The sequence below is a fragment of the Euprymna scolopes genome, chromosome 12, assembly GCF_053919585.1.
Source record: "Euprymna scolopes isolate OS-2025 chromosome 12, ASM5391958v1, whole genome shotgun sequence".
NCBI classification, from domain to species: domain Eukaryota; kingdom Metazoa; phylum Mollusca; class Cephalopoda; order Sepiida; family Sepiolidae; genus Euprymna; species Euprymna scolopes.
The window spans coordinates 108,272,445-108,288,639 of NC_136493.1; the positions used below are offsets into that span (position 1 = coordinate 108,272,445).

At 33.9% G+C, this 16,195-nt stretch overlaps 1 protein-coding gene across 1 annotated transcript in view; it reads right to left on the reverse strand.

Moving 5' to 3' along the window:
* Nucleotides 1–5,953: 5,953 nt before the first annotated feature.
* The window catches only part of LOC145291449 (calcitonin gene-related peptide type 1 receptor-like), a 299,341-nt gene continuing 289,099 nt past the window's right edge, over nucleotides 5,954–16,195 (reverse strand). The window contains exon 14 of the mRNA XM_080137306.1: nucleotides 5,954–6,335. Within this exon, the coding sequence (XP_079993432.1) occupies nucleotides 6,318–6,335 (18 nt within the window). The 3' untranslated portion in view covers nucleotides 5,954–6,317. The remainder of the gene's footprint in view (nucleotides 6,336–16,195) is intronic.

Genomic DNA, 16,195 nt, shown 5'->3' on the forward strand with positions numbered 1-16,195 from the left:
CCGGATAAAAGGTAACTATATTCTAAGCTGAAGTACTGTTACCACATACGGGTAGGACCTAATAAGAGCATCCTTTTCCGCCTCGACAGTGTAGAAAACGACTTCGAAATCTGGTACACGATGCCCTTTTTTCCATTCGCGCTGCATCTTTCCTAAAGAATGGGCGTTTCGAGCTTCCCTTTGTTCTATTTGTATTTTTATAGCCGATGCTCGACTGAGCTTTACTCTATGGTTTTCCTCCCGGTAAGTCTTTCTCAGCAAACACCGACTGGTTACAACAGCTATCAGTAATTTCACTTACCCTTTATCTATATTTTAAATTTCAAACAAAAATTCTATAGACTTTATTTTTCTAAATATCCTCGCTTGAAAAGAACATTGAAAACAGTTTCCTAATATTTCATCAAATTTCCATTACTGTACCATACAATACTTATTCTTGAGTGACCTCAGGGGCGTGTATAACTAGTGACTATACTGTTTTAGAAATAGTCCAGTAGTAGGGTGCAAACCTCAGATTGCACATAACACATGATTTTTGACAAAAGAACTAAGAGAAAGAATTAAATAATTGATGTGTCATTTCCAGTTATGAAGCTAGAAATCTTGTGAAGTAGACCTTTATGCCATACACTATCAAAAGCCTTCGATATATCAAAAGCAATTGCTATAAAAACGAGGCCCAGTTACGATTCACGACACCATGTATGATATTACAGCTAGCATATCAGATGTAAATACGGGCAGACCAATATAGTTTTCCAAGGCCGTCAGAAGCATTTCTCTTTGAAGCAATGTTTAAATATCTTGTAAGTATGGGGGTTTGTTTCAGTTGTAATTTTTTTAATACCATGATTGGAATACCATTACGGAAAGTTTTAAACAACTTCACTCACTTATATATGTATGTCGCAGAGAAGGGTTTACTCACAGGTGGAAATAGGTAGGACAGGCCGTATTGATCGCAAAGAGTAAAATCGCAAATTTCTTAGCAAAGAGTTCTAGGTTGTCGGATGCTGAGGAAATTATCTCATGCCCATTAGTGATGGTTGTGATAAAAGGCACGCCTCTATTCAGGACCCTGTTGTTATTCGCCAAAACTCGTGAGAACTAAGTCGCTGTTCTGATACATTAAACTTGAGGGGCTGGGCATATAACTCTCTTCCCTTCTGTATAAATCTTTTGCAGTAATTGCTGACTGTCCTAAAGGCGGCTTTAGTTTTAAAACATATATTTTGTTGAAGTAAGGGAAATAATAGTTTCTGTGCGCCCTGCCAGCAGTACATTCTAGAATGAATCACGTCTGTATATTAGGTTTTTGTTGGGATTTCTTGTAGGGTATGAAGCGGTGTATACAGGCAATTAACTAGAGAGTTATGTCTGATACTCTTAAGGACAGTTTTTTTTTAAACATAGAAACGAAGAGGTATATCCGATGTACATTTTTGAAAGTTATTACAGTCAGCCATGGATTATGGACATTCTACACGAAGGAGAGGCATATCTGAGGGGTTATCACATTTCTTTTAAATTGAAACAACCGAGTGATCGGAAGATCATTGTGGAAATAGAATGAATGATTAGCACAGTTCCATACAAGTTGTGAAAAAAAAATCTAGGAAACTTGCATACGACCCGTCAGTGTCGGGTATATGGGTGGGTTCGTTAAAAATCTGTGTTATAGGTCATTAGCGAAATAGAAATCATGACAAAACATCTCCATATCATCGGTCCTGTTTGACTGGGCAAACCATTGCGAATATTGAAGTCTCCTTATAAATGTTAACCGAGGAAGTGACAATTAGGATGTTGCCAATTTTCTCAGAGACATTCTAAATAATATTAACTTCGTTGTTTGGTGGTCGATAGAGGGCAAATGTGAACGTGGTTCTGTGAGTGTTTACTCAGAATCACATACAGGGCAATTTAGGATTTTTTCTGGACATAAATAACACATAGAAAGCCATACTAAATATAGTCACATATTCACAGCCCATGACGACTTATGGACTCGGATTTTAATTAAAGGTGTGAGCATACTTGAATCGCGAAATTATTAAGGGAAACAATCGGTTTAATACAAGTTTCACACAGGAAGAACGGGCAAGGTTTCATTTACTGTAATTGAATTTCAACTACTTTAAAGTGGAACGTAGACCACTAATGTTGGAGAAAGATACCTTGTAGTGGCAGCCTACGTTAGAAGTTGAAGCTCTGGCTTTTGTAATTTTTTAAAGAACGTACTATATTAGCATATGGTGATATGTGGAAGAGGTCCGCGGTTGGTTAAAGCGCAGCAATGTAGAAAAACAGAGAACTTTCCGATATTGTAGATTAATAGCTTGCCGATTAGCGTTATTTTTCCATTGTATTATTTTAGACTAGTCTTAGTGCCCGGCATGGCCTAAGTGTTTGGAGATGTGTGTTTATAAAAAAATAAAACGGTGGTAGGCAGACAGGCTCAACTTTGTATAGCAAAGGAAGAAGAGAACCTAAAAAAACGTGAAGTTTTTTACCGATCCGAAAGTGACGAACGATTAAATTAAGGCTAGTCAATCGAAAAGAGGGAATAACTTTCGAAAATATCATCAAAAAGCGACCCCTTCATGTAGAAAAGTGTCCAGTTGAGGGTAAAGAAATTAATTTTTTTAGTCAATTTTTCGATATTTGTCGTCCGAAGGGTCGAACTTCAAAATGATACCGACCTTGTGAAAATCCGCCTCCTCTGTCGAAAGTTTAAGGCTGACAGACAAACAAACATGCATACATACATTTAAACAGACGGGTGAGATTTATATTATAGAAATTTTTTTTTTTAACATTTGTTCTCCGATAGAACAATTGGAAAAGCAGTACTGTTATTAAAGAACATCTTATTTGTTGATTACTTGTGTTTTAATCCTCTGTATTCAGATTTATTTTACATAGTGTTGTGCAATTTTCCATCACAGCTGTACAACATGAAATACTGGAATACAATATGTTATTTATTAATCAGTAAACAAAGCAAACAATAAAGAGCAACAAAAATAAACTTTCTGAAAAGTACATATTTATTAAAATCATACCTTTATTGTTATAAATAAATCAAATGACTTCTTTTCTTTCATCATTTTAATGGGTAATTTATGGATGTTTATAATAATGATCAAACAGTGACAATGGGTTCTGAGGAGTTATATATAAAATATAAATTTAAATATCTGACGTCAGTACATGCACGAATGAGACAAGAAGTGTTACAAAGTAGACAGTTGGCGAGGGATGTATTATAGAGAAGCGTTTCATAATCCGATGACTGGGGTACTATACTTTTATTATATCTTCAAACACGTCCAAATATTAATTTAAAAAAACAGTTATCAAAAACTTGTGATATATATTGTTCGTTCATTGTGATATAAAAATGTTGTATATGGTTTTAATGTTTAAGCGATTTGTTAAATAAAATTACTTGTTTACAGGCCATAAAATCATCACTGTATAGCTGTATTACAAAGCTATAAAGTAAATCTTTCTTAAATAAAGATTTAATATTATATTCATCCACACACGCACACACGCACGCGCGCGCAAACACAGGTATTAAATTAAATAAATATTATACAATTGGTTCAAAAGGTAGTTTTTACAACGCTTTTCTCGTGCGAATCTCGTATTCTTAACTTTATAAGACGCAAAGATAAATTTTTGATGTAGAAGTGTGTCATATATACAATTTTAGTTGAGCTTTCGAACTTCAGTTTACCTTGCTCAACGTATCATGTAAAACCCTATTCATGATATAACACGTAGTTAATATTTCTGAATTTTTGCGATGATGATTGTAAAAGTTGCATTATTTGGATCTTAAGGACTACTCATTTTGCGTATTATTCGAACAATACTTCCCCTCATATAACCTCTGACATTCTTCAGGTGCATCTTATCAAACTCGGGAATCTTTCTGTCAAACATGGAAATCTACCCTACATATGGAATGCGGCATTTTATTTAATCTACTGTAGTAGCATGCTCTCATTCCGTCATTCATGTCTAAGCAGAAGTTTTAAGTAATTCGCAATTGCGTTCTTCGCACTGCCCGCACTGAATATTGAAAATTTAACCTCAAGAAAGGTCTTAATTACAACTAAATTTTACCTAGTAACTTACTTATTTTTTGAAGACATGAAATCGTTTATGGCCCACAACAAAAAACAAGGTTACTACACATAACTGCAATACATATAAAGAGGTGAGAGGCAGTTTAGGAGAAACTCTCAACTGAAAAAACAGCAAAAGAAGCATGACATTAGTGTTTAGAATCTTGATAAAACGCCAAATGACATCATTCAAAAAATCCACAATACTTTGTCTACAATATATAAAAAATATATAAGGTTTTGACAGAAAAATACAAGGAAATGTAATCAATATTCATCTAGAAAGTGCTTAAAAGTGATTCAAAAATTTATTAAAGCATCTTGTAACAAGTTATATTCCCTGCGGGGGTAAAAATATGGCTAAGAACTGTATATACGCGACCTCATGCATATATGGAATATTATACAAAGGGGAAATATGAAACCACCTTAACGTAAAAGAAACATACTCGATAGTCGTAATAGATATTTTAAAAGTTGGGTATGGCTGAGCAAATATGGAAGGAAAATGGAAACCATATAGTTTTATAGGACGAGGTAAACATGGACAGAGAGGAACCGCTAAAGAAAAAAAACAGCACAAATGCTGGGCCACGATAATCACACCAGGATATTATCAAACCTAGAATTAGATAAAAATGGGTTACCATTAATTAAAAAGAATGAACAAGATCACCATTAATACAGGGTTCCCCCCCACAAAAAACGGGTCCCAACTCTAATTAGGCACTGTTTCTTAGTGTTTTGTCCGAATGAAATGGAAATCTGGTCATAAGTAGTTTATTATATTTAAAATACCACATCAAAACACTAGGGTATTCGGCTTTTTTTTTCTCCGTTGACTGTAAAATGCTCAGAAAAAAAATGAATGTCCTCTGTTTTTTTTGGGGGGTGGGGGCCCCCTTGTATATATATATACATATATATATATATATATATATGTATATGTATATATATATATATATATATATATATATATATATATATATATATATAGAGAGAGAGAGAGAGAGAGAGAGAGAGAGAGAGAGAGACCAAGCATTGTGAGATAGTGATCCATAGTGATCGGTAGTAAGATTATACGCTTAATAGTAAGAATAAGTTAACAATTCCAAAAACATACTAGAATTGTCCGTGCTTAACAGATAAAGAACGAAGTAACATTACAACAACACCCTCTGAAGGATGAAGATAAAAAGTTAAACCATCAATACAGCTGATACGACGAATATATAAATGAATTACTTAGACTTCTACTCGGTCATCATTAAATTAGATTTCCCTTCAAAACTTCGTGCACTTGTTCGCGTTTTACAGAACGATTATCGAGTTCGAGAAAACATACATGTTAAATGGTTGCAGGTTACATTGACCAAAACGTTGTTCGAATAATGCTCAAGTTGAGGCCCGCACCTGGAATAATTTAATTAATACAAAACGCAGCTTGTTTTTATTGACGTTTTCTTTATGCAATATAAAAGAAGCATCTTTTACATGATGAGTTAATTTTATCATATAATAAGAACAGAAAGGACGACCGTCAATTGGTAAATTAGGACTACAACAAATATGGCGGATATTCCTTGTATTTTAAAATGAGGTATTATACAAATATGAATGAAAAATAACTTCTTTTAGTTTGGCTTTCTCTCCCTCCTATTCATATATATATATATATATATATATATATATATATATATATATATATATATATATATATATATATATTATATATATATATTACATTTTAAAAATTATATATATGTATATATATATATATATATATATATATATATATATATATATATACATTTGCTGAAACGTGTTTTAACTCCCTAGATGTTATTCAAGCTCAGGTTAGAGGCTTATTTGAAACGTTATATTGGGAATTATCAGTGGTTTTATAGATGTATACCCACTTAAAGTGGAAATACTTTTGTTATTTGATTTGAATATGTGTACGGCGATTGTCTTTCTAATCGGCTAGTTAATAAACCGTCCTGCTTCAAGATACAATTGTTTTCTTTCTCCGTCTATTCATGCATATCAACAAAATATATGTTTAATAATCCAGTTAAGAATAGGGGTTTATAGCATCCAGTTTTAAATACACTGATATTTATTTTCTTTTTCAGCTTCTCTTTCAATCCATTCTGATCCTTGTCGATTTCGGGTTTACTCCGGCGTTAACATCTGAAAAAAAAAAACACACACAAAAATATATTTATTAAGAATTTAATCATGTTTCAGGCTATTTTAATATTTGTTTTGTGTTATTTTGTTTTGAATGACTGGCAAAACCAGAGCAATATACCCTAGTAGATTAAATAACGTATGAGCATAATAATCTGAATAATTTTAATCAAATTGATTATACTGCTGACAAAATATTAGACATTATAAATCAGATAATAGCCAAGACAGGCCAATGTCTTCAATTTTCTCGGTCTATATATTAAAATAGGCTGTAAATAATCGTTTGAACATTTAATGTATATTGAGATATACTCATTACAATATTTTACTTCAACAAAGAAAGTCTCTTCTCTGAGTGGTACTAAACAAATTCCACTGTATACAAAATAAGCTAACGGCTTAACATGTTATTTCAGCAGTATAAAGTGTTTTAGTACAATTTGACGAGATAAACCCACTTAAGTTATTTTGCTTATATGTTAATATTCCCGATATATTTAAACATTCTCATGAATAGAGGAAAATAGTGAATGATGAATAGATTGCTTAAATAATTTGTTATAATGTGTTATTTTGATAGTATGTTTGCGACAAATTATCTTTCAAGGATTTTGTCATTATTATATTGCCATGAAAAATTAGTTGGAAAGTATAGATATCTATATCTATATCTATGTATATATATATATATATATATATATATATATATATATATATATATATATATATATATATATATATTACTTGTTTATTGTTATATAAACATGCTCACATCCCGCTGCTACAAATAGCCACTTGTTTCAATCAAACAACAGATATCATCAGGCAGCGACTTGACTATTCAAAAGTTCAATGAATAACAATAAGGTTATTCATTGAACTTTTGAATAGTCAAGTCGCTGCCTGATGATATCTGTTGTTTGATTGAAACAAGTGGCTATTTGTAGCAGCGGGATGTGAGCATGTTTATATAACAATGAACAAGTATTATCAGCTCTTTTTATTGAGCACTATCTAACAACCTCGTTGAATTCATTAGTCCATTACTTTTGAATATAGAAAAACCCGAGTATATATATATATATATATATATATATATATATATATATATATATATATATGCATAATTATATAGATAGCTGTATCATTAAGTGTTCAGTAATAGAAAAGTTTACTTTTTAAAGTGCAACAGAATGCATATAAAATGAAATAAATCCAAGTTTATTTTTTGATTCAATTTAAATTAACTTTTCCTATTTTAAGTTCCCCAATTCCATGTCTTGCAAAAAATGTGTTTCTAACTTGAATAATGACTATTAAATTAAAATGGACTAGAATACTGTTACATGAACATTTTTGTATCTTACAACCGAAAAGAAATATCACGCAGTTTAAATTGATACGGCAGTACTTATATAGATTGGCTCCCCAAAAAAACAAAAATAGCAACCCACAGTAAACAGGCGATCTAAGGTTTTCCATTGCTTCAACCTCCATATAACAAACAACTATTTTAAGAACTTCTGGTTTTTAGTGACAATTCTTTGGAAAGACAATATTCAAAATTGAAATAGAACTAGTGATTGTACCTCTTCAACGACAAAGAGATGTAAAAATGTAGTTTATTTTTAAATAAGGGTTAATAAGATGAATAAACATTGACTTTTGGAATGTAGCAAAAGTATTGTGTTATATATATATATATATATATATATATAGTATTAATTTTCCTATAAACTTTGATTTTCTTTAAAAAACACTTTTCTCCACCGTTTTGAAAAATTGCGCTAACTAGTAAAAATAGATTCCTTTGTTAACGTTTTCTTCCTATAAGAAAAGAGTCTGTTTCTGAAACCCCATTCAATAATGGATTTATTTCATATTTATCGCGTATTCCTTGTTTGTAACACATATTTTAATTATATATATATATATATATATATATATATATATATAATTTTAAAATATAATTATCCACTGACACGTGTTTCGTCCTCTACGACTAATCAGAGTGGTTTAATCTAGGGTGATTCAAAATCGGGACCCATGCAAAAAAGCGTAAACCTTTAGCACTAGTCTATCTTGCATGACTACTTGAATGTATCGCGTTTTATGGAGACGCCATTTGGTTTTGAGTTTGCGGCACGTTTCTGAATGAATTATACAAAAGTGCATTTACCTCAATGTGAGTTGGGAATAATTTATCTTTGACAAATTTGGCATCCCTAAATATAAAGGAGGTATATGTATTACTTTTTAAATATTATCATCCACTGAAAAAATGGGGTCCTGATTTCGAATCCCGCTAGATTCATAACCCTCATGAATTGGAGACAACAAAACACGTGTCAGTGGATAATTATATTTTTAAAATAATACATATTCCGCTCTCCAATAAAGGGTACACAATTGGTCAAAGGGAAAATTATTCTTAAGTCTCAATTAGGTAAAATGAATTTTCTTATAATTCATTAAAAAAGTATCGTAAGACAAAAACAAATAACACACGCGCACACACACATACACACAGATATATACAAAAGGGGTTACAAAATGCAACAAACCGCGATGTGGAGTATGTGACATAATAATAGAAGGTAACACATACACATTCAAAAACCCAGCACAAGCATTCAAAATAAAAAAGGATCTAAATTGCACCTCCAGAAATGTAGCATATGCACTAAGATGCACAACATGCAACAACTCCTACATAAGCGCCACCAAAAATTTCAGCAATAGAGTGGCCTTACATAAGAGCAACATCAAAATTGCAGATAACAGACACCTCTATGTTTCAAAACACGTACACACATGCAGTGGAAACAGCTTCAAAATAATGCCAATCTTCCAAACAGACAAATATTTTTATTTACTTACACAGGAAAAAATTCATCACCAGATTCACTCCTGAACTGAACAGAACCTAATACCATCACACAAAAACATGAAATGCAAGTTACAATTGCATGCACACCCATACACATACATATATACACACCCACACATAAATCAGAACCGACACATTAAAACACACACACGTGCGCGCATACAACCACACACAGACATAACACCCCTATCTCTAATACAACACACTGAAAAATACCAACCCTACTTTGCCTCGAAACCAACAACACTAGGAGACACCTACAACCATAGTATAATATCTGTTCCAACACCTCGCTCCCTCCTCAGTCAGGGAAGGAGAACCCCCTCATGACTGAAACGACTATCTTCCCTTCTATCACCCCCCTCCCATACCTACACCCCCTCCAATGCCCCCCCTCTGAGGAACAAAATCTTCCCCACACTAGGAACCGATCCTGGGTCTGGCTATACCCACATGGGGAGACAAATAAATAGAAACATTAAAAAAATCCCCTATTTTAAATACACCCCTCTCTCTAAACAAACATAATATAAAACTAAAACGAAAAATCACAATATTAAAATCCAAGAATCCAAAAAATAAATATCAAAATAGAATTAAAGCACCCCTACCCTTACTTCAGAAGAGCCAGCCTCCCCTCCCCAAACATACACATTAGTAACGACCTCGGACCACAGCCGCCTTCCTAAGGAAGAAAATAACCCCAAAATACTATAAAACAATATACACATTCCCAAACCAATAAAAGCAAACACACACACGCACACACACGCACACACACACACATAAACACACACGCACACACACGAACACACACATACACACACCCTACCCCACCCTAAAGGAAAAGAAAAAAAACATTAGCAGAAAGAGATAGCGACTGACTACAGCGAGGTCAACGGCTCCCTGGACAAACCAAATAAAAAAGCAATAAAAATTCAGCATACCAATGTATAATAAACACTTACAAGCCTCCACCCCTTGGAAAAACTTCAAACTAACTACGAAAATCGCCATTTTTACACATTTGAAAATAATTTCTGACGAGGACGCATAACAGACCGTCTGAAACGCGCGTAAACGATTTCACTGACTTAAAAACATTATTACAATGATCCAAACATAATTCTCAATGAAAAACCAAGACACCGAATAATAAAATAATGTTAAAAAATACACATTGTTGGTGACTACTCCCTTATTTAAATATACATCTTTCTTTCGTTGGAATTTATTAACCCATTATATATATATATATGTATGTGTGTGTGCGTGTGTGTGTGTGTGTGTGTGTGTATACAGATTAGCTAGACCCGCGTACTGAAGTTGCCAGTTAGTGTCTGTGTTAGATTCCGTTTTTAACGGTCACCATAAACCAAGTATTCACCTTTGAAAATAACCCTATCTGGATAAAAATTCCTATCAAATTTCTACACTTTTCAGGCAAATTTCTTTACTAGTATTATAAATAGCGTAAGCTCTATTTTTATAGTCTTAGTTTGAAACTAAACTGCACCCAATCGTGAACTCCAAGGTAAAAGTTTTGGTGTAGTTTGTACTTAATAATATTCCAAGATAAGTTCTAGCCAAGAGTTTTAGAAACTATTTAAGGCTAATCTATTTGTTAATTATAAACAGTCGCTTACAGACTACATGTTTTAAAAATATACGATTGTTAAACCAATTAACCTAAAATCCCAATTTTGTACGAAACATGTGCCCGGTTTCGAATTTAAATTACCGATAACATTTGACATACTACAGATATATACACACAAAGACAACCGAATGATTTTAAGATGAGAAAAACATGTTGTTTTCCCTCGGATCGGCCTAAATATTCTACATGGCAATAACAAATGGCGCAGGGATGCGTGCTGTTGTTTTTTTTTAACATCAATTTTTTTAAACATTTCTTTCAATATATATATATATATATATATATATATATATATATATATATATGTGTGTGTGTGTGTGTGTGTGTAGATACAAATTTAAGAAAAGTATTTTCTACTTGTTTTGAATTAGTTTCGGATATTATATCCTTCGTCATAAAACGAGTTCTTTAGTTTTACGAGTTTTCTTTTTCCTCAGAATAAGAAATTTATGCCCAAGTTGTGTTATCGAGGTCGCGATTACTGGTTAAATTAAAACCAAAGTAGTTTTGTTTTAAATAGTTTAAAACTGAATATTTACTTTCGAGGAAAGAGAAAAGACCAACAAAACTTTAAATCTCTCTCTCTCTCTCTCTCTCTCTCTCTCTCTCTCTTGCTGACAAAACATCTTAGTCTGAAATTGTTAAATATTTTTGACTCCTAATGGGGGTAGAGATTTATTTGCTGCCCACCTCAGCAAAATGTGGAACAAGGCCGGAAAGTGGGAAACCAGCAAGCTCCACTAACGGAGGGGCACCCCTGCAATTGTAAAAATTGCATGAGTTACCCCGTCGGTATTCCTCGCTCCGTCAGGCAGTAAGCGATACACTTACTCCACCAGAAAGCCCAGTGAAGGCCTGGGAGGGTGGACCTCATAGGTATTACCCAGTCAGCGTACATCAGCCCGACTGGTGCTGGGCCGGTTCCCGACCCCTCACGTGTCGGGCTGAGTGTCAAGTGACGAATCCTTGACGAGTACTTCTACCCTGTCTCCCTGCAACCGAAGCCGCTAGGTTACCTTCCCCATCACGAGTAACGGGGAGTATGGCATCAATGATTTCGACGATCGTTTTTATATCATAAAGTTATAATAATGAACCAATGAAAAGATTCCAAAGTTACTATAAAAATTGTCGAATTTTGGATTCAATCAGTTCACCGTTGTCTACGTCACGTACCTGCATTTGATTCTTCGCCGCCATCTTTGTTACTGGCAATTACTTAACATTCAGGATCGGAACTGCGTTTGACTTTCGCTTCCATCTCTTTATTGGCAATTATTAAACGCTCAGGATCGGAAATGCACTGCTTCTTTACCGCCATCTTTGTTCAATATAATGTCTCAGCAGTTAACAGGCTATGACCCCAACCATCGTCTTTTCTTTGACGGTTCGGAAACTAAATTCAAATTGAGGCAGGTAAAATTTCTGGGGTATCTAAGGATTTGGAAACTACACAAAGTAATACAATCTCGAACAGAGAATCCTAACGGCCCCGAATTTCTTTAAAAGAACGCGACTGTTTTCGCAGCGCTGATTTAATGCTTACACGATAAAAGTCTCTGATTATAAAGATGCCTTAGATCATGGACAATTAAAAAAAAGAAAATAATGTTATTTTTATTTGCATATTAAATCATGTGTTTAAAAGAGTTTGCCTGCTTATTTTATGTTTATCATTTTTAAAGAAGTTTCTGCTGGCCATCACATTTTCAGTTAACAGCAATAATGACTTGCGTGAGATCAATAGAATCGAAACCAAAACATATAGATCCCCAGCCTTATCTTAGTCCCTAGATCTGCCGATATATTAAGCACTATTGAAGTAAATACTAAAAAATTACGTATACAAGTATATATTTGTAAATTGATTTATGCTTTTAAATGAAGTAGTCATATATATATATATATATATATATATATATATATATAGTAGCTGTACTCGTTATCATGACAATAAATCTCGTAAAATTACTACGTACCTTAATTTATATATATATATATGTATGCATGTATTTATATGTATATATATATATATATTTATACATACATACATACATACATAAAAACATGCACACATACATACATACATACATACATACATGATGACAGCAACTCGTCCTCGAGTATTGTCATTACTTAATATATCTCTTGCTAAAATGAGGCAGGCATGAGCGCAACTAGCATCATGTGCCGGACGGTCACTTCTATGAACCTTCTATAGTCCAGCACATCCAGTGATGACCGGGTTCAAGCTGGGTTGCCCTGAAATCCTACCAGGGCAGACCCTAGAATTTCAGAGCATTTATTGCCATTCAAACCCAGATCTACATCAATCCTCATTGAATGTTCGTTTGCCGTTTCAGGCTACATACACACTGATTGCAAAATGTATATTCCATTGCAATATAATGTCTGTGCTCGAAGCTTTTTATAGTGAGGAAAGACTTTGCACTGAGACAATCCGAATCTCTAAACAACTGCCACATTGAACCAAAAAGAAGAGCAATCAACATCATTTGAAGCAGCAGTCGCCGCCGATTTTATATCATGGGTTTCCTTCTCTTAGAGAAGTTGCGTTCGCCACGACTTACAGGAGCCCTCTCCACCCACAATACATACATACGTACATACACACATACTTACATACATATCAATACTTTATACTTAATTTTCTAGGTCTATCCATGCATTGAACTCTGTTAAAATTACTATTCAGTATTTGACCTGGATGCTCAGAATTTTTCGTCGACCTGCCTCGCGTTCTACCGGCAATCACCGGATTAAGCTGGGCGAAGTAACACGCGTAGATGACTTTAAAACAAACCGGAAAATAATAGAAAGACGATAACAACAAGTTTAAAAAAACATACCTTAAATCTACTGCAATGGATTTTATTCAACAATTTTTTCAAGAAAATATAAATTATTTTTATCGTTAATTGCTAAGTTAAAGTTCAGTTTATTTGTTTAAAAACACTTACATTTTATCTTTACAAAAATTGCAGTAAATGTTTTTTTTTTATTTAACAGTTGTTTTTGTTATGGTGTTAAATGGTAATAAAAACGAAAAGAACACAGGACTCTTAGGAAAAGACATGTATTCATATATGTTACAGGCAAGGCGGGTTGAGCAACACCATTACTCAACTGTTGGGCGTTTGCACACAACCTCCTTGGTCGCGTACCAATCTCTGACTCCCGGGCACCGGTACTCATTATCGGAAGTGATGTCACCAGATGAAGCGACGTCATGAGATAATCCAATAATCCCATGGATGGATGTCTCCAACAGTTTTGCATCTGAATATTTTTTATAAAAACTGTAAATAATAAAGTGAAAGTACGGAAATATCATTTTTTAAGAAAACTTTCAAATATTTTTCTCAACAAATATTTGTGACGGCTGTTTATTCGTTGTGGAAAATTTTTCTAGAGATAAGGATATTTCGGAAGAATGATTACTTTGGTCGAGTGTTGAACGGCTATCAATGGTAAAGAGGTAGGAGATAGGGTAGAAGATGTGATTTAAGATGGTGACCAAAGGATCGTTTCCAAATTTTTATCTCTACAAAAATTTAATTAGATATGTACCTAAAAGTTTCCGGTTGGTTCCTCATTCTGTCTTTCTCTGTTATTTTGCTTCCGTCCACACCCTTTCGACGTGATTTGTTGTTTCCCTTGTCGCGGCGTCTACAAAGTGCAGACTATGATCAAAGTCATGTTAGAGAATCCTTATCCAACTTTGTTATAGGCCTTCCAATAGTTGGATACGGCCATGGTCCCCGGCATAATATAATTGTTTATAATTAGAAGGAGAGTTTCGGCGTTTCACTTTGGCACAGTCACCAAGAAACTCTTCTTGTATCATAGTCACCGTGCACCCAGAACGATTCCATGTGTTTCTTTTATTTGTAGAGAGACTCGTATATTTTGATTTTTTGCCCTGCACCTTTGATCTGATAAGGTTTCCTTACGCCTGGAAAATTTCTTCAATAAAGTTCTTCCAGTTTGTATACATATGTTGCAAAACAATACCGCATTCCCTTCGCATGTTTTACAGGTAGTCATATCGTACACCACAAAAATAATTAATCTTTCTGAATTTGGAAGTCTCCAAATGTGATTGGTCAAAAAACGATCCTGTGCGTAAGGAGGCTCATTGTTTGCACTGCGCAACAGTGCATCTCCACAATAAAAAAACTATTCTTCATACACACTCTTCGTTTCAGTACACAATTTTGTGTACAAGTTTTGCACCTCATTTCTGTTGATAGCAATTTCTTCTGGCAATAAGATATAGACAACTCCGATATTTGTATCTTTATTCTAAAAGGTATAAATTAATTCCCGTGTTTGCCATTGTTTATTGTGGGTTGAAACTAATATCTTTATGTGTGTGTGTGTGTTTTTCATTTAATTTCTACAAATTCGAAAGTCGTCAACGGCGTTTTTCATAGGCTGATCAAAAGTTCAGACATTGAATTGAAATTTAAAAAAGTAACCAGAATAAAAAACACCTTCATCCAAAAAATAAGTTTAAAATTACCTTTTTATAATACAAAAAAAAAAAACAACAAAACTCGATTAACCGTTTCAATGTTTGAACAACACCGGCTAAATTCGGCGATTGCCGGTTGAGCCCGAGGCAAGATTGACTGAACATTTCGAGGAGTCTGGTCAAATACTGAAAGAGTGCCTAAATACTATATTTTAGTGTAAATACATGGGCTCGAGCCTTGCTAAAGTCCAGTCAGGCGGATTACTGCTGTTTAATAAGGAACCTAACGAAAATCCCAGGAGCATAGGCTATTTTCTCGATTGTCCGGCTGTGAAACCAATACCGTGTGTCTGCTTCTCCGCTTACTATTTTTTTTTACATAGGCATAACCACTTATCAAGGTCAGAGATCACTCTATTATAAGGGTTAAGAGTGCACAGTAGACAATCGGAAAATATAGTAATCGTTAGTAATGGAAATTCGGTAAATTTGTTTACTTATATGGAACGGCTTATCAAAAACTTGTTTACGTTAGACTTGAAGACAACCATATTGTAGTCAGCTGGAAAGTAAGAAAACCGAAGACCATTCCACAGACGTGCAGTTCTAAGAAATAAGCTTTTTTCATGGAATCTTCGTTTAGGTTTAGGCACAGATAAAGAGTGGGGGAATTACTGATAGTGTTTTCATCAAGATGAGTGTCTCTTGTGAAAGTTTGGCGAGGGGGGCATATATTGAAGTTCAGTCGAGCACTTGCCATGAAAATAACGATAAAGCAGAGACAACCTCGCAACATCTCTTCTGTGAGA